This window comes from Haematobia irritans, chromosome 5 (assembly GCF_050003625.1).
Source record: "Haematobia irritans isolate KBUSLIRL chromosome 5, ASM5000362v1, whole genome shotgun sequence".
Taxonomy (NCBI): Eukaryota; Metazoa; Arthropoda; class Insecta; order Diptera; family Muscidae; genus Haematobia; species Haematobia irritans.
The window spans coordinates 144,708,388-144,730,452 of NC_134401.1; the positions used below are offsets into that span (position 1 = coordinate 144,708,388).

Below are 22,065 nucleotides of genomic sequence, written 5' to 3' on the forward strand. Positions count from 1 at the left end.
TATGAAAATTTGATTTGATTTAATTTCGAGTCACGATTTGACTCATTGACTACAAGCTAACACAGGAAGTATTTTTTTTTTTTGTGAAAAATTTGGCGTGTGAAAACTTTTTTCTACGTATAAATTTTCATTTTTGAATTGGCCAAAATCGACTAATTGACAAAAATTCTTTTATTCGAAAACTATACACGGAACCAAATATCATCAAAATATTTCCTAATAAAAAGCTGACTGAAGATGAAAACTTTTTCAATTAAAAACTTAATTGACACAATAAACTGTGATTGAAAATAGTTACGTTACAAAATTAATTTAATTTTGAATTAAAAAAATAATTGAAACTAGCTAATGAAATCTATTAATTTTTTAATCAACCATCTTTTTATGCTCAATTAAAACTGTGCTTGATACTACCATTTTCGTGATGGAAGATATTTCAATTATTTTATTAAATAATTTCGTGATTAAATTAAACATTTTTTTCTGTATACCTTTATTATGCTCTGACTTTTTATTTGAGCAAAAATTAACTAATGTTCTTAAAGTCGATTAAGTAAGATTTTATATTAGCCTAAATCAAATATTAAGTCCGCAAAAATCGAGAAAAAAATTTTCAGAATCAATCACAAAATTAATTGATCCAATTAATTTTTTAATTGAAATGTCTTCAATCACGAAAATGATAGTATCAATCACAGTTTTAATTGAGCATCAAAAAAATACTTGATTAAAAAATTAATTGATTTCATTAGCAAATTTCAATTAATTTTTTAATTGATTCAATTAAATTTTTAATTGATGTTGATTGCAAAATTCAATTAATTTTTTAATTAAAAACGAAACTATTTGTAATCGCTATACTATATTTCAATCACTTTCTATAACTATTTTAAATCCTTTTTAGTTTCATTCAAAAATTTATAGTTTCAAAAAAATTAATTAAGAATTTAAAAAATGTAATTTTTTAACTGTCCTATTCTTCGAGTTTGATTAAAAATTTAATTGTATCAATTAATTTTTTAATTGAAAATTTTAAAAATTTCAATCATTGACTTAATGTTTCTAGTTCGATTAAAAGATTAATAGTATCCATTAATTTTTTAATTGAAAAAGTTTTCAACTTCAATCAACTTTTTAATTGGGAATATTTTGGTGATATTTTTGTCTGTGTAGGCAGAATTTGATGTCATTCTTTCAATACCAATATAGGGCTGCTCAACTGTAGATTTCTTAGCAAAGAGACAATCCCACCCAATGACACCTAACCATTGCCCATAAAAGGGAATATTAACCTACTAACTATTCAGAAGTATTTGAATATAATTAAGACCTAATATTTGCTGTGGCATTGGGGATTTTTTATGTGGAACAAAACTGACTAAAATCGACTTTGATTTTATTTAATTTTGAAGAACATTTGAAGGCAAATATCAAGTCACGATTTGACTCAATTTTTTAAGAACATTGATTAAAAGCTAACATGGAAAGTAATTTTTCATTTTTTTTTTTTTAATTTGGTTGTTTGAAAACTTTTTTTACTCATGTATCCTTTGCATTTTTTTCAGTTGTCGAAAATCGACTAATTGACAAAATGTCGTTTATTTGAAAAGTGTATGTTCTACTTTTGTATTCTCATATTATGCTCGAAATCTCCCTTTTTGTGTTAGCAAAAATCGACAATTATTCCAAAAATCTATCAAGTGAGCTTTTATATTGGTCAAAATCGAATATTAAGTCCCCAAACATCGAAAAATTTGTTGCCGTTCTTTCAATGCTCACCAACAGGAAATTTAGACAATCCCACTCAACATTTTATTTCTATCGAAAATTTTGTCAAAATTTTATTTTTATCGAAAATTTTGTCAAAATTTTATTTCTATAGAAAATTTTGTCCAAATTTTATTTCTATAGAAAATTTTGTCCAAATTTTATTTCTATAGAAAATTTTCACAAAATTTTATTTCTACCAAAATCTACTCACTCACTTGTTTCTATCTAAAAACTCACTTGTTTTTATATTGGTCAAAATCGAATATTAAGTCCCCAAAAATCGAAGAATTTGTTGCCGTTCTTGCAATACGGACTCGAAGGCGACATAGTGCTGACCAACAGTAAATTTATAGCAAAGATACAATCCCACTCAAATAAACCTAAACATTGACCATAAAAGAGAATCTAACTATTTACAAGTACTTCAATGTAACAAAAGTGTAATTTTTCCATGACATTATTTAATAACTAATTTAGTTGTGTATTTTAAAAAATTATACATCTATTGAGAAAAAAAAATCGAAGCAAAATTTTTAAGTTTGCTGTACCGTCAAATGAGACGACTTTGCCTTTTTCAGCAGAGAAAAACTTGTGAAACGTTAATTTTGCTGCTTTTGCTGTTATTAATAATGCTTTCTTTTTAGTGTAATATTTGTTGTATATTCCCATAAATTGTTTAATATCTGTTTGTATATAGTTTGTAATTTTTGGTTATTCTCCCGAAAAAATATGTTGATAATTTCCTTGATGAAATACAAAAACAAAGACAAAATGAAAATAACAAACTGTAATCAATTTATTTAATTTTCTTTCTTTTTATCTACTTAAAGATTTTAGATTGAATATCATATCGAAAAGATTTTATAAAAAAATGAGAATTCTGCACTTATTTGGTACACGCCTTATTACGAAAGAAAACAAAATAATGGATATATGTTGCAAACACAAAACTCTCTTATTAATGAAATTGTTTAATTTAATTGAAATTATATAGTTAAAAATGATAAGAATTTAATAAATAAAATGTACTCTAATTACAAAAAAAAAAACAAATACAACAAGAAAACAATAATACAAGTTTATATTCAATAAAATTGATTTATGATCAACAAATAATCGAAAATTTAATTTATTCATAGTTTTTGTTTGAGGACAAGGTTAGGTTAGGTTAGGTTAAAGTGGCAGCACGATTAAATTTCAGGCTCACTTAGACTATTCAGTCCATTGTGATACCACATTTAACTAAAAGTACCTATTACATATGGGCACTTCTTTGAGGACAAAGAGGTATGCATTAGATAGGGTCACGGCCTAAAGGAAAAAAAAACAAGTATATACAGTACTAAGTTCGGCCGGGCCGAATCTTAAATACCCACCACCATGAACCAAATATTAGGGTTTCCTTTGAAATTTCAGGAGGGCTTGAGGACTTGAGAACACTTCCCGAAGATAAATTTAATGAGGACTATATCTGATTCTGGATTTATAAGAACCATTTTTGTTTGAGTTTTAGAGGAATCATTAACATCTCTTGTAAGTGTGCAAGAAAAGTATTAAATAACGTCTTGATTTGAAATCTTAAATCTTAAATTACTTAAAGAAGTAAAATCTGAAAATTTTACATTGAGTTTTAAGCAATTTTCATGGTCAGTGCGCCTTCTACACCCTCAAGAAGTGAAGTCGGTCTATATGGAGGCTTTACCAAATGGACCGATAAAAACTTAGTCCGATACACGTTTCTGTGAGCCTAAAATACCAGAATATTTTCAATTTCAGGCATATCAGATAAAAACTACGGTTTCTAGAAGCCCAAGGAGTTAAATCGGGAGATCGTTCTTATGGGGGCTATACTAAAATATGGACCGATACTCACCGTTTTCGGCACACCTCTTTATGACCCGAAAATACCTCTAGATTTCCAATTTCAAGCAAATAGGATAAAAACTTCGGATTCTAGAAGCCCAAGAAGTAAAATCGGGAAATCGGTCTATATGGGGGTTATACCAAAATATGGACCGATACTCACCATTTTCGGCACACCCCCTTATGGTCCTAAAATACCTCTAGATTTCCAATTTCAGACAAATTGGATAAAAACTACGGTTTCTATAAGCCCAAGACCCCAAATCGGGAGGTCGTTTTATATGGGGACCATACCAAAACATGGACCGATACTCACAATTTTTGGCACACGTATTTGGGGTCCTACAATACCTCTAGATTTCCAATTTCAGGTAAATTGAATAAAAACTGCGGTTTCTATAAGCCCAAGACTCCAAATCGGGAGGTCGGTTTAAATGGGGACCATACCAAAACATGGACCGATGCTCACCATTTTTGGCACACCTCTTTACGGTTCTAAAGTACCTTTCGATATCAATTCGCTACAAGGCAGAAATGCAGCCAATGTGTAAGCAGCATAACGATCATGACAGCAAAACTATTCGGTGGTGTGTGGGATGACCTATTGACTTTTTAAAATCTCTGTAAAAAAAGTTTCATATTTTGTTAAGATCTTTATAATGGTTATCAGAAATGGGCATCATAGGGGTATACGGAGCAAAATAAAAAAATTAAAAATCAAATTTGACGTCGGAGTCAAAAATGACCAATGCACGAAATATAGCCCCTGATCAACCACGAATAACGATATGCGTTTCTTTTCGATCGGACCTCAAATGACGGCACATCACAATAAATTGTATTTCGGGGGGTCGTAGGGTGCACGGAAAAAAAGTTTTTGTGTTCTGAAATTGTCTTCGAATATGCTACAAAACTGGGGGGTGACCACATCAACTTTTTTTCGTGACCCTATCTAGTATGCATCCAAAAACCTATGTCAGCTATTAACATAAGCTGATATAGGGCCTGACGTAACTCGAGGTGAGTATAATTTCACTAGCTCATGGGGGGATAATAAGAAATATGGCTTGGCATATGTTGATTATCTCAAAATAAATAAAAGTAGTACAGCAAACTAGCAATTTAAATTGATATCTCGCCATAGTAAAAAGCTTTGATTTCGAACAGGCCCTACATTTTACTTTGAGGTGCAATTGGAGATTAAAGTTTCAAATGGATCCATTACTGAATTGTTGTTCCTAGCCGAGACACAAACCATTTGGATTTTTGGTTTCTATGCAAATTTTACAAATATATATAATTTGTTGCTATCATGATATGATCATTCACGATCACACAGGAACGATGTATTATTCACTCAAAAAAAATCTTAGCATACACTTCAGTAATATCAGCTAAACAATTGGGCAACCATACGGACTCAGCATGTATATGAAGGCAAGGTGAACTAAATCATCCTAAGTATTGAGGATAAAGAAGATACATCTGAATAATTATATGGATGGATCGTAAATGGCTGAAGGCATTGGTGGTGTGACGAGTTGAGAATTAGAGATTTATACGAGATGAACAGCGAATACAGCATTTGGAAAAAAATTGGCAAAGCATGCAGAACTTCTATTGATGAATGTGTGTGAAGATAAATTCGAATTTGAAATTTGCAGCAAAAACTTAGCCGAGACACAAACCAACACCAAAAATATTTTTCAAATTCGAATTTAGGATTTCAAATTCGAATTTGGATTTTTAGTATTTAGCTTATTATTTAAAAACTAAGCCGCGTGCGATATAGAGAGTAGGCTCATTGGAAAGGGCTTGAGCTCAGCTTTCATAATCACAAAAGTCTTCATTAGAAAAGTATTTGTGAAAAGCGAAAATTTGAAAACAAAATTTTCATCAAATTTTTACAACGGGTCCACTGTGCCAAAACTAAGCCGCGTGCGATATAGAGACTAGGCTCATTGGAAAGGGCTTGAGCTCAGCTTTCATAATCACAAAAGCCTTCATTAGAAAAGTATTTGTGAAAAGCGGAAATTTGAAAATGCTTTTTAAACAAAATTTTACAACGGAGCCCACTGTGCCAAAACTAAGCCGCGTGCGATATAGAGCCTAGGCTCATTGGAAAGGGCTTGAGCTCAGCTTTCATAATCACAAAAGTCTTCATTAGAAAAGTATTTGTGAAAAGCGAAAATTTGAAAACAAAATTTTCATCAAATTTTTACAACGGGTCCACTGTGCCAAAACTAAGCCGCGTGCGATATAGAGACTAGGCTCATTGGAAAGGGCTTGAGCTCAGCTTTCATAATCACAAAAGCCTTCATTAGAAAAGTATTTGTGAAAAGCGGAAATTTGAAAATGCTTTTTAAACAAAATTTTACAACGGAGCCCACTGTGCCAAAACTAAGCCGCGTGCGATATAGAGCCTAGGCTCATTGGAAAGGGCTTGAGCTCAGCTTTCATAATCACAAAAGTCTTCATTAGAAAAGTATTTGTGAAAAGCGAAAATTTGAAAACAAAATTTTCATCAAATTTTTACAACGGGTCCACTGTGCCAAAACTAAGCCGCGTGCGATATAGAGACTAGGCTCATTGGAAAGGGCTTGAGCTCAGCTTTCATAATCACAAAAGCCTTCATTAGAAAAGTATTTGTGAAAAGCGGAAATTTGAAAATGCTTTTTAAACAAAATTTTACAACGGAGCCCACTGTGCCAAAACTAAGCCGCGTGCGATATAGAGCCTAGGCTCATTGGAAAGGGCTTGAGCTCAGCTTTCATAATCACAAAAGTCTTCATTAGAAAAGTATTTGTGAAAAGCGAAAATTTGAAAACAAAATTTTCAACAAATTTTTACAACGGTCCCACTGTGCCAAAACTAAGCCGCGTGCGATATAGAGACTAGGCTCATTTGAAAGGGCTTGAGCTCAGCTCTCACAATCACATAAGTCTTCATTAGAAAAGTATTTGTGAAAAGCGGAAATTTGAAAACAAAAATTTCAACAAATTTTTGCAACGGGCCCATTGTGCCAAAACTAAGCCGCGTGCGATATAGAGCCTAGGCTCATTGGAAAGGGCTTGAGCTCAGCTTTCATAATCACAAAAGTCTTCATTAGAAAAGTATTTGTGAAAAGCGAAAATTTGAAAACAAAATGTTCATCAAATTTTTACAACGGGCCCACTGTGCCAAAACTAAGCCGCGTGCGATATAGAGCCTAGGCTCATTGGAAAGGGCTTGAGCTCAGCTTTCATAATCACAAAAGTCTTCATTAGAAAAGTATTTGTGAAAAGCGAAAATTTGAAAACAAAATTTTCATCAAATTTTTACAACGGTCCCACTGTGCCAAAACTAAGCCGCGTGCGATATAGAGACTAGGCTCATTGGAAAGGGCTTGAGCTCAGTTTTCAGACCCACAATAGTCTTCATTATAAAAGTATTTGTGAAAAGCGGAAATTTGAAAATGCGTTTTCAACAAATTTTTACAACGGGCCCACTGTGCCAAAACTAAGCCGGGTGCGATATAGAGACTAGGTTCATTGGAAAGGGCTTGAGCTCAGCTTTCATAATCACAAAAGTCTTCATTAGAAAAGTATTTGTGAAAAGCGAAAATTTGAAAACAAAATTTTCAACAAATTTTTACAACGGTCCCACTGTGCCAAAACTAAGCCGCGTGCGATATAGAGACTAGGCTCATTGGAAAGGGCTTGAGCTCAGCTCTCACAATCACATAAGTCTTCATTAGAAAAGTATTTGTGAAAAGCGGAAATTTGAAAATGCGTTTTCAACAAATTTTTACAACGGATCCACTGTGCCAAAACTAAGCCGGGTGCGATATAGAGACTAGGTTCATTGACCACGACCTTGTGTATGCAAGGCATGCTAACCATTGCACCACGGTGGCTCCCGAATGACAAGGAACTTCATTTTCATAGTCGAATCCGAACGGAGTTTCATATTTCGATGAAACCACTTAGAGAAGCTTTGCAATACTCAGAAATGTCAACTTTTTAGTGTTTGGTAGAAGGTGGGATTGAACCCGTAATCCCTAGTATTCAGGACGGGCATGCTAACCATTGCACCACGGTGGCTTTTGTAAAAAATCTAATGTTGACAAAATTTTCCATAGAAAAAAGTATAGAAATAAAATTTTGTCAACATTTTATTTCTATAGAAAGATTTGTCAAATTTTATTTCTATAGAAATAAACATTTTCTATAAAAATAAAATTTTGAAAAAATTTTCTACAGAAATAAAATTTTAACAAAATTTTCTATAGAAATAAAATTTTGACGAACTTTTCTATAGAAATAACATTTTGACAAACTTTTCTATAGAAATAAAATTTTGACAAAATTTTCTATGAAAATAACATTTTGACAAAATTTTCCATAGAAATAAAATTTGACAAAATTTTCTATAGAAATAAAATTATGACAAAAATTTCTATAGAAATAAAATTTTGACAAACTTTTCTATAGAAATAAAATTTTGACAAACTTTTCTATAGAAATAAAATTTTGACAAAAATTTCTATAGAAATAAAATTTTGACAAAACTTTCTATAGAAATAAAATTTTGACAAAACTTTATATAGAAATAAAATTTTGACAAAATTTTGTATAGAAATAAAATTTTGACAAAATCGTCTATAGAAATAAAATTTTGAAAAAAATTTCTATAGAAATAAAATTTTGACAAAATTGTCCATAGAAATAAAATTTTGACAAAATTTTCCATATAAATAAAATTTTGAAAAAATTTCTACAGAAATAAAATTTTGACAACATTTTCTATAGAAATAAAATTTTGACAAAATTTTCTATAGAAATAAAATTTTGACAAAATTTTCTATAGAAATAAGATTTTGACAAAATTTTCTATAGGAATAAAATTTTGACAAAATTTTTTATAGAAATACAATTTTGACAGAATTTTCTATAGAAATAAAATTTCGACAGAATTTTCTATAAAAATAAAATTTTGACAAAATTCTCTATAGAAAAAAAAATTGACAAAATTTTCTATAGAATTAAAATTTTGACAAACTTTTCGATAGAAATGAAATTTTGACAAAACGTTCTAACATATATAAATGTTGACAAAATTTTCTATAATTCAACTGAAATCAAAGCAATAAGAAATAAATATAATTTGGACAAAATTTTCTATAGAAATAAAATTTTTATTGTTGTTTTGATTACAGCTTAAAACCATGTTTTGAATGAACTACAAGAGTAGCTTAAGCAACAGAGGAAAAGCGTGTTTGTCAAATTTATTTGGGAGTTTTTTTTTTAATTTTTAATTTGTCGTAAATTTATGTTCAAATTTTAGTAGATTATTTTTGGTATTACGAAGCAGTTTCAACATTTTCTTTTACATACAAAATGAGCCCTTTTTGTTATTTTCATTTTTTAATTCAATTGGCAGTTCATTAAATAATTTAAGCCTATTATATAATAATAAATATAAAAAAATTAACTCTTAAACAATTGCAAAAAAATATTTCTTTTGCTGGTAAAATAATTATAAATAAATAAATAATAGAAAATTATACAATTGATTGTCTCTAATAAAAAATTTAGTTTTCTACCAAAATCAATCAAATTTTTAATTGAAGCAATTAAAAATTAAGTGAAAGTGCCGAAGAAAACAATTGCTTTTTTAACCAAGAATATTTTTTATTTCTAATTACTTCTACGATTAATACTATCGTGATTGATCAGTTAAAAGTTTAATTGGAAATACGTTGGTAGTATTTTTTTCTGTGTATGGTCTACTATGAGTTTTTTTTATTAATTTTTAGGTTTTTGCACAAAAAATTTTGTTTACTTTTTTATCACGAAATTAATTGAACCAATTAAAAAATTAATCGACACTATTATTTATTTGTAGTTTAATTAATTATAAATGAGTAATGATACAATAAACAGTTTATTGGCATAATTTAAAAATTAATTGAATCAACACTACAATTGATTGTAAATTCCGAATTAATTAAGTATTTTTGTAATTTGTGATTGATGCTATCTACTTCTTTATGTAAGCCATTTCAATAAAAATAAAATTGCTTCGGTGAAAAAATAGTGTTTTGCTATCGTAATCAATTACACTTTTAATGGAATCAATTGGATTTAATTGAATTAATTACATTTGCGGACAAAATGATTCGGAACCGCGAATCAACAAAATCTTCATTACGCAGCAAAAATACCACCAATTTTTTTTTAAATTAAAGTTTTAATTAATAATTTAATTTAAAACCTATTTAATCACAATTTAATTGATTTCATTATTTATTTAGTTAAAACAAAAATCAATTGCATAATTGAATTGGAACAACTAATTTTTAGTTGTTATAGATGATTGATATTATCATTTTCGTGATAGAAAAAAAATTTAATTAAAAATCGATTGGAGCAATTAATTTTGCGATATATCAAAATTTTATTTTTCGCATGCAAACGCAGTGAACATAAAAGTTTATTGATAAATATCAGCTGTTCCCAAAGTGTGAGTCCTACGCAGAAAAAATATCTTCAACACATTTCCTTTGAAAAAGTTGATAGAAGTTGAAAAATTTTCCAATTAATAAATTAATTGATGCAACTAACTTTTTAATCAAGATGGAAACATTAAATTAATTAATAATCTTAAAATTGTTAAGTAAAAAACTAATTGATACAATTAACTTTTTAATGAAAAAATTAATTGATCAATTAAATTTTTAATTTAGTCATTTAAAAAATCAATTCAAATTTGCTCTTAACATCAATTAATTTTTTTAATGCCATTTTCGTGATTTAAGAAATTTCAATTAAATAATTAAATGTATCAATTAATTTCGTGATTGAATTAGAAAAAAAAGCATTTTTGTGTGTATACAAAAAAGAATATTGACAATATTGAGAAATTGTTTATCCTTTAAATAAAACTTTAAAATTTAATTACATCTATATGGTGAAGACTATTGTGGGTCTGAAAGCTGAGCTCAAGCCCTTTCCAATGAGCCTAGTCTCTATACCGCACGCGGCTTAGTTTTGGCACAGTGGGCCCGTCGTAAAAATTTGATGAAAATTTTGTTTTCAAATTTCCGCTTTTCACAAATACTTTTCTAATGAAGACTTTTGTGATTATGAAAGCTGAGCTCAAGCCCTTTCCAATGAGCCTAGGCTCTATATCGCACGCGGCTTAGTTTTGGCACAGTGGGCTCCGTTGTAAAAATGTGTTGAAAATTTTGTTTTCAAGTTTGCGTTTTTCACAAATACTTTTCTAATGAAGACTTTCGTGGGTATGAAAGCTGAGCTCAAGCCCTTTCCAATGAGCCTAGGCTCTATATCGCACGCGGCTTAGTTTTGGCACAGTGGGCTCCGTTGTAAAAATTTGTTGGAAAAGCATTTTCAAATTTCCGCTTTTCACAAATACTTTTCTAATGAAGGCTTTTGTGATTATGAAAGCTGAGCTCAAGCCCTTTCAAATGAGCCTAGTCTCTATATCGCACGCGGCTTAGTTTTGGCACAGTGGGCCCGTTGTAAAAATTGATGAAAATTTTGTTTTCAAATTTTCGCTTTTCACAAATACTTTTCTAATGAAGACTTTTGTGATTATGAAAGCTGAGCTCAAGCCCTTTCCAATGAGCCTAGTCTCTATATCGCACGCGGCTTAGTTTTGGCACAGTGGACCCGTTGTAAAAATTTGATGAAAATTTTGTTTTCAAATTTTCGCTTTTCACAAATACTTTTCTAATGAAGACTTTCGTGATTATGAAAGCTGAGCTCAAGCCCTTTCCAATGAGCCTAGGCTCTATATCGCACGCGGCTTAGTTTTGGCACAGTGGGCTCCGTTGTAAAATTTTGTTTAAAAAGCATTTTCAAATTTCCGCTTTTCACAAATACTTTTCTAATGAAGGCTTTTGTGATTATGAAAGCTGAGCTCAAGCCCTTTCAAATGAGCCTAGTCTCTATATCGCACGCGGCTTAGTTTTGGCACAGTGGGCTCCGTTGTAAAATTTTGTTGAAAAAGCATTTTCAAATTTCCGCTTTTCACAAATACTTTTCTAATGAAGACTTTTGTGATTATGAAAGCTGAGCTCAAGCCCTTTCCAATGAGCCTAGTCTCTATATCGCACGCGGCTTAGTTTTGGTGCAGTGGGCCCGTTGTAAAAATTTGATGAAAATTTTGTTTTCAAATTTTCGCTTTTCACAAATACTTTTCTAATGAAGACTTTTGTGATTATGAAAGCTGAGCTCAAGCCCTTTCCAATGAGCCTAGTCTGTATATCGCACGTGGCTTAGTTTTGGCACGGTGGGCCCGTTGTAAAAATTTGATGAAAATTTTGTTTTCAAATTTTCGCTTTTCACAAATACTTTTCTAATGAAGACTTTTGTGATTATGAAAGCTGAGCTCAAGCCCTTTCCAATGAGCCTACTCTCTATATCGCACGCGGCTTAGTTTTTAAATAATAAGCCAAATACTAAAAATCCAAATTCGAATTTGAAATCCTAAATTCGAATTTGAAAAATATTTTTGGTGTTGGTTTGTGTCTCGGCTAAGTTTTTGCTGCAAATTTCAAATTCGAATTTATCTTCACACACATTATTGATGAGATCTATATTCAGAAACGATGTCAGCATCTTCATCGTAAGTCAAGCTGCAACTGAAAATACCTTGGGTAATGTGAACATAAGGTCGTAGGAATACTTATGAGAGAGCTTAGAGCTTCCACTAACCGACATAATATTACTCTGTGCTGGGTACCGGACAGTATGGAATAATAGATAATGATGAGAAAGACGTGGCCATTGCGGACCTCTTTTCTCCCCTATCAATACTGATGACTCGAGGAAAGGAAGTTGGCCCCAGAGAGCCTGTTATCAAACCAAATCGATATTGGACGGCAAGAGTAGCAAGAACTCTATAGTTCTAATGCCAAAATAGAGAGGATTTAAGACCACGGTTGCCAAGAATAATCTACCAAAATTTGAAACAAATGTTACCAAAAATCTACCAAAGTTAAAACAATGTCTTAAGTTGGAATGTTTGGTCAAACATTTTGTGGTTAGTACGAAAAAAATTTTTTTGAAAGAAATGTTTCATTATTATTTCAGCATTTGCAATATTATATATTATGATCCCTCCTATATATATATATACTTTGAATTGTAGATGTATCGAATTGTAAAACTTAAATTTGACGTCTACAGAAAATATTGTCAAAATTTTATTTCTATAGAAATTTTTTTTCAAAATTTTATTTCTATAGAAAATTTTATTTCTATAGAAAATTTTCTCAAAATTTGATTTGTACAGAAAATTTTCTCAAAATTTGATTTGTATAGAAAATTTTCTCAAAATTTTATTTCTAAAGAAATTTTGTAAAAATTTTATTTCTATAGAAAATTTTGTAAAAATTTTATTTCTATAGAAAAATTTCACAAAATTTTATTTCTATAGAAAATTTTGTCAAAATTTTATTTCTATAGAAAATTTTGTCAAAATTTTATTTCTATAGAAAATTTTGTCAAAATTTTATTTCTATAGAAAATTTTGTCAAAATTTTATTTCTATAGAAAATTTTGTCACAATTTTATTTCTATAGAAAATGTTCACAAAATTTTACTTCTATAGTAAATTTTGTCAAAATTTTATTTCTATAGAAAATTTTGTCAAAATTTTATTTCTATAGAAAATTTTCACAAAATTTTATTTCTATAGAAAATTTTCACAAAATTTTATTTCTATAGAAAATTTTCTCAAAATTTTATTTCTATAGAAAATTTTGTCAAAATTTTATTTCTATAAAAAAATTTCTCAAAATTTTATTTCTATTGAAAATTTTGTCAAAATTTTATTTCTATAGAAAATTTTGTCAAAATTTTATTTCTGTAGGAAATTTTCACAAAATTTTATTTCTATAGAAAATTTTCACAAATATTTATATCTAGAAAATTTTGTCAAAATTTTATTTCTATATACAATTTTGTCAAAATTTTATTTCTATAGAAAATTTTCACAAAATTTTATTTCTATAGAAAATTTTGTCAAAATTTTATTTCTATAGAAAATTTTGTCAAAATTTTATTTCTATAGAAAATTTTGTCAAAATTTTATTTCTATAGAAAATTTTGTCAAAATTTTATTTCTATAGAAAATTTTGTCAAAATTTTATTTCTATAGAAAATTTTCACAAAATTTTATTTCTATAGAAAATTTTGTCAAAATTTTATTTCTATAGAAAATTTTGTCAAAATTTTATTTCTATAGAAAATTTTGTCAAAATTTTATTTCTATAGAAAATTTTATCAAAATGTTATTTCTATAGAAAATTTTCACAAAATTTTATTTCTATAGAAAATTTTGTCAAAATTTTATTTCTATAGAAAATTTTGTCAAAATTTTATTTCTATAGAAAATTTTCATAAAATATTATTTCTATAGAAAATTTTCTCAAAATTTGATTTGTATAGAAAATTTTGTCAAAATTTTATTTTAAAAAAAATTTGGTCAAAATTTTATTTCTATAGAAAATTTTCACAAAATTTTATTTCTATAGAAAATTTAGTCAAAATTTTATTTCTATAGAAAATTTTGTCAAAATTTTTTTTCTATAGAAAATTTTGTCAAAATTTTATTTCTATAGAAGATTTTGTCAAAATTTTATTTCTATAGAAAATTTTGTCAAAATTTTATTTCTATAGAAATTTTTCACAAAATTTTATTTCTATAGAAAATTTTGTCAAAATTTTATTTCTATAGAAAATTTTGTCAAAATTTTATTTCTATAGAAAATTTTGTCAAAATTTTATTTCTATAGAAAATTTTGTCAAAATTTTATTTCTATAGAAAAACTTCTCAAAATTTTATTTCTATAGAAAATTTTGTCAACATTTTATTTCTATAGGAATTTTGTCAAAATTTTATATAGAAAATTTTCACAAAATTTTATTTCTATAGACAATTTTCACAAAATTTTATATCTAGAAAATTTTGTCAAAATTTTATTTCTATAGATTTTGTCAAAATTTTATTTCTATAGAAAATTTTCACAAAATTTTATTTCTATAGAAATTTTGTCAAAATTTTATTTCTATAGAAAATTTTGTCCAAATTTTATTTCTATAGAAATTGTGGTCAAAATTTTATTTCTATAGAAAATTTTGTCAAAATTTTATTTCTATAGAAAATTTTGTCAAAATTTTATTTCTATAGAAAATTTTGTCAAAATTTTATTTCTATAGAAAATTTTATCAAAATGTTATTTCTATAGAAAATTTTCACAAAATTTTATTTCTATAGAAAATTTTGTCAAAATTTTATTTCTATAGAAAATTTTGTCAAAATTTTATTTCTATAGAAAATTTTCATAAAATATTATTTCTATAGAAAATTTTCTCAAAATTTGATTTGTATAGAAAATTTTGTCAAAATTTTATTTTATAAAAAAATTTGGTCAAAATTTTATTTCTATAGAAAATTTTCACAAAATTTTATTTCTATAGAAAATTTAGTCAAAATTTTATTTCTATAGAAAATTTTGTCAAAATTTTATTTCTATAGAAAATTTTGTCAAAATTTTATTTCTATAGAAGATTTTGTCAAAATTTTATTTCTATAGAAAATTTTGTCAAAATTTTATTTCTATAGAAATTTTTCACAAAATTTTATTTCTATAGAAAATTTTGTCAAAATTTTATTTCTATAGAAAATTTTGTCAAAATTTTATTTCTATAGAAAATTTTGTCAAAATTTTATTTCTATAGAAAATTTTGTCAAAATTTTATTTCTATAGAAAAACTTCTCAAAATTTTATTTCTATAGAAAATTTTGTCAACATTTTATTTCTATAGGAATTTTGTCAAAATTTTATATAGAAAATTTTCACAAAATTTTATTTCTATAGACAATTTTCACAAAATTTTATATCTAGAAAATTTTGTCAAAATTTTATTTCTATAGATTTTGTCAAAATTTTATTTCTATAGAAAATTTTCACAAAATTTTATTTCTATAGAAATTTTGTCAAAATTTTATTTCTATAGAAAATTTTGTCCAAATTTTATTTCTATAGAAATTGTGGTCAAAATTTTATTTCTATAGAAAATGTTGTCAAAATTTTATTTCTATAGAAATTTTGTCAAAATTTTATTTCTATAGAAAAACTTGTTAAAGTTGTATCTCTATAGAAAATGTAGTTAAAATTTTATTTCTAAAGAAAATTTTGTCAATGTTTTATTTTTATGGAAAATTTTGTCAATATTTAATTTTTACAAAAAAGTTGCTCAAAACTGTATTTCTATAGAAAATTGAAGTTCTTCTTAGTACAAGAAGTATATTTTGGAAAATTTACCAAAACATCAAGAATTCTACCAATATATCAAACAATAAAAAATCTATAATTTTTTGATAGAATTCTACCATCTGTGGCAACGGTGTTTGAGACCCTTAATGGAAATCATAACAGGAGGTGCTTATAAAATGCACTTCACAATCGGGCATTTTGTACAAATAAAGCGAATCACAATCAATATTGATTTATAAGGACGCAGAACAAAACCATTAACCCTATGAAGATCATTTATACATCATAATGCGGAATCCATTGGTCTGACAAGAGAGGTTAAAAGGCGCTTGGTTCGTATGGAGAACTTTTTTCCCCCAGTGCTGTATGAAAGACAGAACACCAAAGCTGCATTGAAAAAATTTTACATAATATTTTGTACAACCTCTTTTCAAAGCTTCTACACCTTTACATTAGTTCATTCATTTTCAGAGTGTTTCTTACAAATTTCGATTATAGTTGCGCCACAAATTTAAATGGAAGATAATTGCTTGTTTTATTAGAAATTATGAACAGCCTGTTTCTGTATGTCGAACGAGCTCTATCGATCGACTGTAGTTCATAGAGTCGATCGATTTAGCTCGAGAACAGCCTATTTCTATATGTCGATCGAGCTAAATCGATCGACTGAAAAACAGCTGAATTTAAAACCTAAAGTCAGCTGTTTCTATGAACTTCAGTCGATCGATAGAGCTAGTTCGACATACATAAACAGGCTGTAAGCTTATCCGGACGACAGTGGTCGTGTCGAACATATCACATATTACGTTAACTGCCTGTTTCGGTATGTTGATCGAGCTCTATCGATCGACTGAAAATCCCAGAAACAGCTGATTTTTGGTTGTAAATTCAACTGTTTGTTTACATTTCAGTCGATCGACAGAGCTCGATCGACATACAGAAACATGCTGTAAGTCCGAAGGCATAATCGATACTGCTGCATGTTTATGGGATCGATGACACATTTACCGATTATTTAGTCATCAATATAACACATTTACCGATTATTTAGTCATATCCGACATGTCGTATCGATCCGACACGACATGTCGGATCGATACGATTATCAGTTATTCCGACATTCCGTCCGGAATAACTGATAATCTGTAAAGCGAATAATACACAACCTTGTATTTTTTTATGATGTGAACGCTCCATAATATGAAAGCTCATATGTTAACACGATACGGCAACACTAAAACTTCTAATCAAAATATTGACAAGACGAGAATTGTTTGCGTGGACACGAAATAAATAAATTCAGCATAAAATCATGAATGTAAGTAAAAATAAAGTATAATAATAAATCTCCATGCTTCTCAACAAATTTAAATAATTTAGCATCCGAAAATAGTTGTGGGGCAAACACCTGTTGAGCTAATTGAGAGCCATACGTTTGCTTTGTTCCAGACACTATTCCAAAATATCTCTAAAATAGTTAACAATAAAAATTAATTTAATAGACCCAATTACCAGACTTCATTAACTTTCAACACATTTAATTTACTTTCTTTATAATGCAGGAGGCCGACATACCCATAGATATACATACTCTCAAATTACAAGATTGGCTTGTAAGTCGGAGAATTGTTCCTAAAAATATTCAGGCCAATCTTAAAGAAATTCGTTCAAAGATAACAACGGCTTTAATGGACATGCCTTCGCATGAGAAATTAATTGAATTATTAAAGGGCACAAGTAATTATACTTCTTAAAAAATCATCCAAATATATCGATAATAATAGCCCACTATCTACTTATTTCCAGACATAAACTACTACCATTGTAAGGAAATCATAGATATACTTAAGCAAACTGAAAAGGATACCAAAGGCCTCTTCGGTTCTTATGGCAGTAAACGTATGAAGGATTGGCAAGAAATCGTTCGTCTCTACGAAAAAGATAGTATATATTTGGCTGAAACTGCACAAATCTATGTGCGTAATGTAAACTATGAAGTACCCAATGTACGCAAACAAATGACCAAGCTAGAACAACAGAGCGATGAAAGTCTAAAACGAAGCATCGATTTGGGTAAACCAGAAACACAACTTCTAAATGAACATGCGGCTTTGCTGCAACAAATTGGTGTGAAAGGCGAAAATTTGAGGGAGGAATTCACCCAAGTTCTCTCTGGCTTACCAGAAATATATGCCAAGAGTATAAAGAAGATTGGTACATTGGATCAAGCTCTGGACTTGTATGCCGCCACAAGTGGACAAACGAAACAACAATGTTTACCCATTACCAGACATTTAATGGAATTCGGAAATACTACTGTCTATCAATACATTCACAAAGAGCCTCCATTGTCTGTGGAAGAACCCCCCATTAAATTGAATTTGAGCGAAGAGCATGATTCAAGGGGCAACGACAATGAAATCGATTTTGGAGATGATAATGGAGGAGCTTCTTCCACCATCTCGGGAGAAATGATAGATTTTGGTGAATTAAACTTGGAAAGTGGTGGAGAGTCAATAGATTTTGGCGATGGCGGTGAAGGAGGAGACATAGATTGGGGAATTGAAAGTTCACCCGCCGAAGCTGTTGAGGTAAATTTCGATATTCCCATAGAAGAATACGGTATTGTAGTAGAGGGAGCCGGTATGGATGGAGGAGTTGCCAAAGGCGATCAGGCTTATACGATCCTTGATTCTCCCAATTATCGCGAACGTTTTACAGATGAATTATATGAACTTGAAGCTTTCCTTCGTATGCGCTGCTATGAATTGAAACAAGTTAATACTAGCAGTAACATTATGTTCTCGCTTATGGAATCAATTTCTACACACGACGAGGAATCGCTGAGAAAAATGCTCTCAAATATTGAAGATATTTTATCTGAAATAAGTAGCCAGCAAACACGCCATCTCTTCCAATTGAAACATTCGCCTAAATACGCTGATCTATTGGCATCGAAGTTGAAGCAAATGATAAAGGCTGTAGAAAAGATACGCATTACCAAGCAAATTCTCAAGGACCGTTCAGTTGAATTGAAAGAACAACGTCTTCAATTAAATCCGGTGCTGGAGAAGTTGGTAGCACAAACAAAAGATCTACAAGTGAAAATTGAACACGATATATCGAAGCGATATAAGAATCGCGTGGTCAATCTATTGGGAGGTGTTTAGATAATTTTTTGTTTTCTGGTGAATTGTATGCAATATTTATGTGTGAGAAAAAATGTTAACAAGGTTGACGTGTAAAATAAATAAAAATATATTTTTGTTAAAAATTTTTAGACTAATTCTAAGAATCTAAAAGAGTTTGCCATAGCTATCTTGTAAATTTCTGAAGACCATGTTAGGTAAGCTATAGAGGCAGACTGATATGTCAGGCTCACTTAGATTATGTGATGAACTTCTCTCTTATCGATGAGTGCTGCCCGATTCTATATTAAGCTCATTGACAAGGGACCTCCGTCTTATAGCCGAGTCCGAACGGCGTATCACATTACGGTCAAACCACTTTGAGAAGATTTGAAACACTCAGAAATGTCACCAACATTACTGATAGGGGATAACCCGCTACTGAAAAACTTTAAGTGTTCGGTCAAAACTGGCGTTGATCCCACGACCTTATGTATGCAAGGCGGGCATGACACAGTTGGTATATATAGAATTACTTTTGTGCCAAATCGGCAACTGTTTTCGTAAAGTGATACTTTTGTCCTAGAAAATCCTATTTTTTCGTTTTTTGTGCCACCATTTTGTCGTGATATACAAATTTTGGCTCCGAATCCCGTAAAGGTTACAGCTGTGATTAGATTTAAGTTTAAAACTGTATTTGGGAACGCTTTTTCCATTCTAGGGTCCGCCCTCTAGCGGTGTTCATAAAAATGGGAAGCTTATATTGAAACCCGAAAATGATTTAATATAAAAAAACTCAGCTTGAACTTTCAAAAAGAGCCTACGTCATGCACTGGATTTTACGATATTTTTGTTTTGTTTTATAGTCTACGCGATAAACCCTGTACCAAAATAAATTGGGCATTTGAGAGGGTTATAATAAAGCTACTTCAGAGCAAATTCCGTGTAGCACCGCTGGAATTTAACTGTCAGTAAATTCGAGAAAGTTTTCCGGTTAAGTTTAAGTGCAAAATATTTATCAATTAATTTCCGAAATGTTATACCTCATTCACATTATACTTCCAAAATCCACTTGCCTTATAAAAAAGCGATTTCAAATCTACTTTTAGTAGATTTTGTGCCTAATATGTATGGGCTATTATATGAGTATATAAACAAAATGACTGATATTTTCCTAGAACATATTACAAGTTGGCTAGATAACCTTGTACTAACGGAGATTCATGAAAATGGGGTCTATGAGAATTTTTGATGAATTGGAGAAAAAATATTGTCAGGTTAATTTAGATCTAATTTGCAATTTAGATCTAATTTGCAACACAATATATACCACGTAGTCCATACGTGGTATATATTAAATACGTATATAATTAAGTTTGACAAAATTTTCTATAGAAATAAAATTTGGACAACATTTTCTATAGAAGTAAAATTTGGACAAAATTTTCTATAGAAATACGATTTTAACAAAATTTTCTATAGACATAAAATTTTGACAAAATTTTCTATAGAAATAAAATTTTTACTAAATTTTCAAAAGATTTAAAATTTTGACAACAGAAATAAAATTTTGCCAAAATTTTCTATAGAAATAAAATTTGACAAAATTTTCTATAGGAATAAAATTTCGACAGATTTTGCTAGATTATTTTTGCTCGAGTGGCAAGCATGATTATGAACCAATATGGACCAATTTTTGTGTGATTGGGGATCCGCTATATATAACTATAGACCGATATGGACCAATTTTCGCATGGTTATTAGCGGCCATATATTAACACCACGTTGCAAATTTAAACCGGATCGGATGAATTTTGCTCGTCCAAGTGGCTCCGGAGTTCAAATCTGGGGATCGGTTTATATAGGGCTATATATAATTATGGACTGATATGGACCAATTTTTGAATGGTCCTTAGAGACTAATACTAATATCATGTACCAAATTTCAGTCGGATCGGATGAAATTTGCTTCTCTTAGAGGATCCGCAAACCAAATCTGGGAATCGGTTTATATGGGGGCTATATATAATTATGGACCGATATGGACCAATTTTTGCATGGTTGTTAGAGACCATATATTAACAACATGTACAAAAATTTCAGCCGGATCGGATGAAATTTCCTTCTCTTAGAGCAATCGCAAGCCAAATTTGGGGGTCCGTTTATATGGGGGCTATATATAATTATGGACCGATATGGACCAATTTTTGCATGGTTGTTAGAGACCATATACTAACACCATGTACCAAATTTCAGCTAGATCGGATGAAATTTGCTTCTCTTAGAGCAATCGCAAGCCAAATTTGGGGGTCCGTTTATATGGGGGCTATACGTAAAAGTGGACCGATATGGACCAATTTTTGCATGGTTGTTAGAGACCATATATTAACACCATGTACCAAATTTCAGCCTGATCGGGTGAAATTTGCTTCTTTTAGAGCAATCGCAAGCCAAATTTGGGGGTCCGTTTATATGGGGGCTATACGTAAAAGTGGACCGATATGGACCAATTTTCGCATGGTTATTAGAAACCATATACTAACACCATGTACCAAATTTCAGCCGGATCGGATGAAATTTGCTTCTCTTAGAGCAATCGCAAGCCAAATTTGGGGGTCCGTTTATATGGGGGCTATACGTAAAAGTGGACCGATATGGCCCATTTGCAATACCATCCGACCTACATCAAAAACAACTACTTGTGCCAAGTTTCAAGTCGATAGTTTGTTTCGTTCGGAAGTTAGCGTGATTTCAACAGACGGACGGACATGCTCAGATCGACTCAGAATTTCATCATGACCCAGAATATATATACTTTATGGGGTCTTAGAGCAATATTTCGATGTGTTACAAACGGAATAACAAAGTTAATATACCCCCATCCTATGGTGGAGGGTATAAAAAACAAGACAAATATTATTATATATTTTTAAAATAGGCGTACCACTTTTTTCGGAAATTCTTAACTGTAACGCTGCCCACCATAAAAATGTATGAGGCCATAGTCAAGCTATC

The 22,065-nt window shown here is 29.8% G+C and overlaps 3 protein-coding genes across 4 annotated transcripts in view; 2 read left to right on the forward strand and 1 right to left on the reverse strand.

Annotated features, from left to right (window-relative positions):
- The window catches only part of Ntan1 (N-terminal amidohydrolase 1), a 62,009-nt gene extending 59,316 nt beyond the window's left edge, over positions 1-2,693 (forward strand). Inside the window, exon 7 of the mRNA XM_075313682.1 lies at positions 2,601-2,693. Coding sequence (XP_075169797.1) covers positions 2,601-2,612 — 12 coding nt within the window. The 3' untranslated portion in view covers positions 2,613-2,693. The remainder of the gene's footprint in view (positions 1-2,600) is intronic.
- The window catches only part of LOC142241854 (uncharacterized), a 120,977-nt gene that overhangs the window by 98,209 nt on the left and 703 nt on the right, over positions 1-22,065 (reverse strand). The gene's annotated exons all lie outside the window — the stretch shown is intronic.
- Positions 17,132-19,196, forward strand: LOC142238686 (CDK5RAP3 protein homolog). Of its 2 annotated transcripts, XM_075310396.1 has the most exons (3): positions 17,132-17,240; positions 17,485-17,659; positions 17,729-19,196. In XM_075310396.1, exons 1-3 carry the CDS (start codon positions 17,235-17,237, stop codon positions 19,090-19,092), a joined length of 1,545 nt encoding a protein of 514 aa, XP_075166511.1. In that variant the 5' UTR covers positions 17,132-17,234; the 3' UTR covers positions 19,093-19,196. The 2 variants fall into 2 exon arrangements, with proteins under 2 accessions (XP_075166511.1, XP_075166512.1); XM_075310397.1 differs by lacking the exon at positions 17,132-17,240 and having other exon boundaries at positions 17,479-17,659.

Excerpts from the sequence above, each read along its gene's own strand:
- LOC142238686 (XM_075310396.1), top strand. Across the intron at positions 17,660-17,728 it reads TGAATTATTAAAGGGCACAA|ACATAAACTACTACCATTGT; the intron begins GTAATTATACTT and ends ACTTATTTCCAG.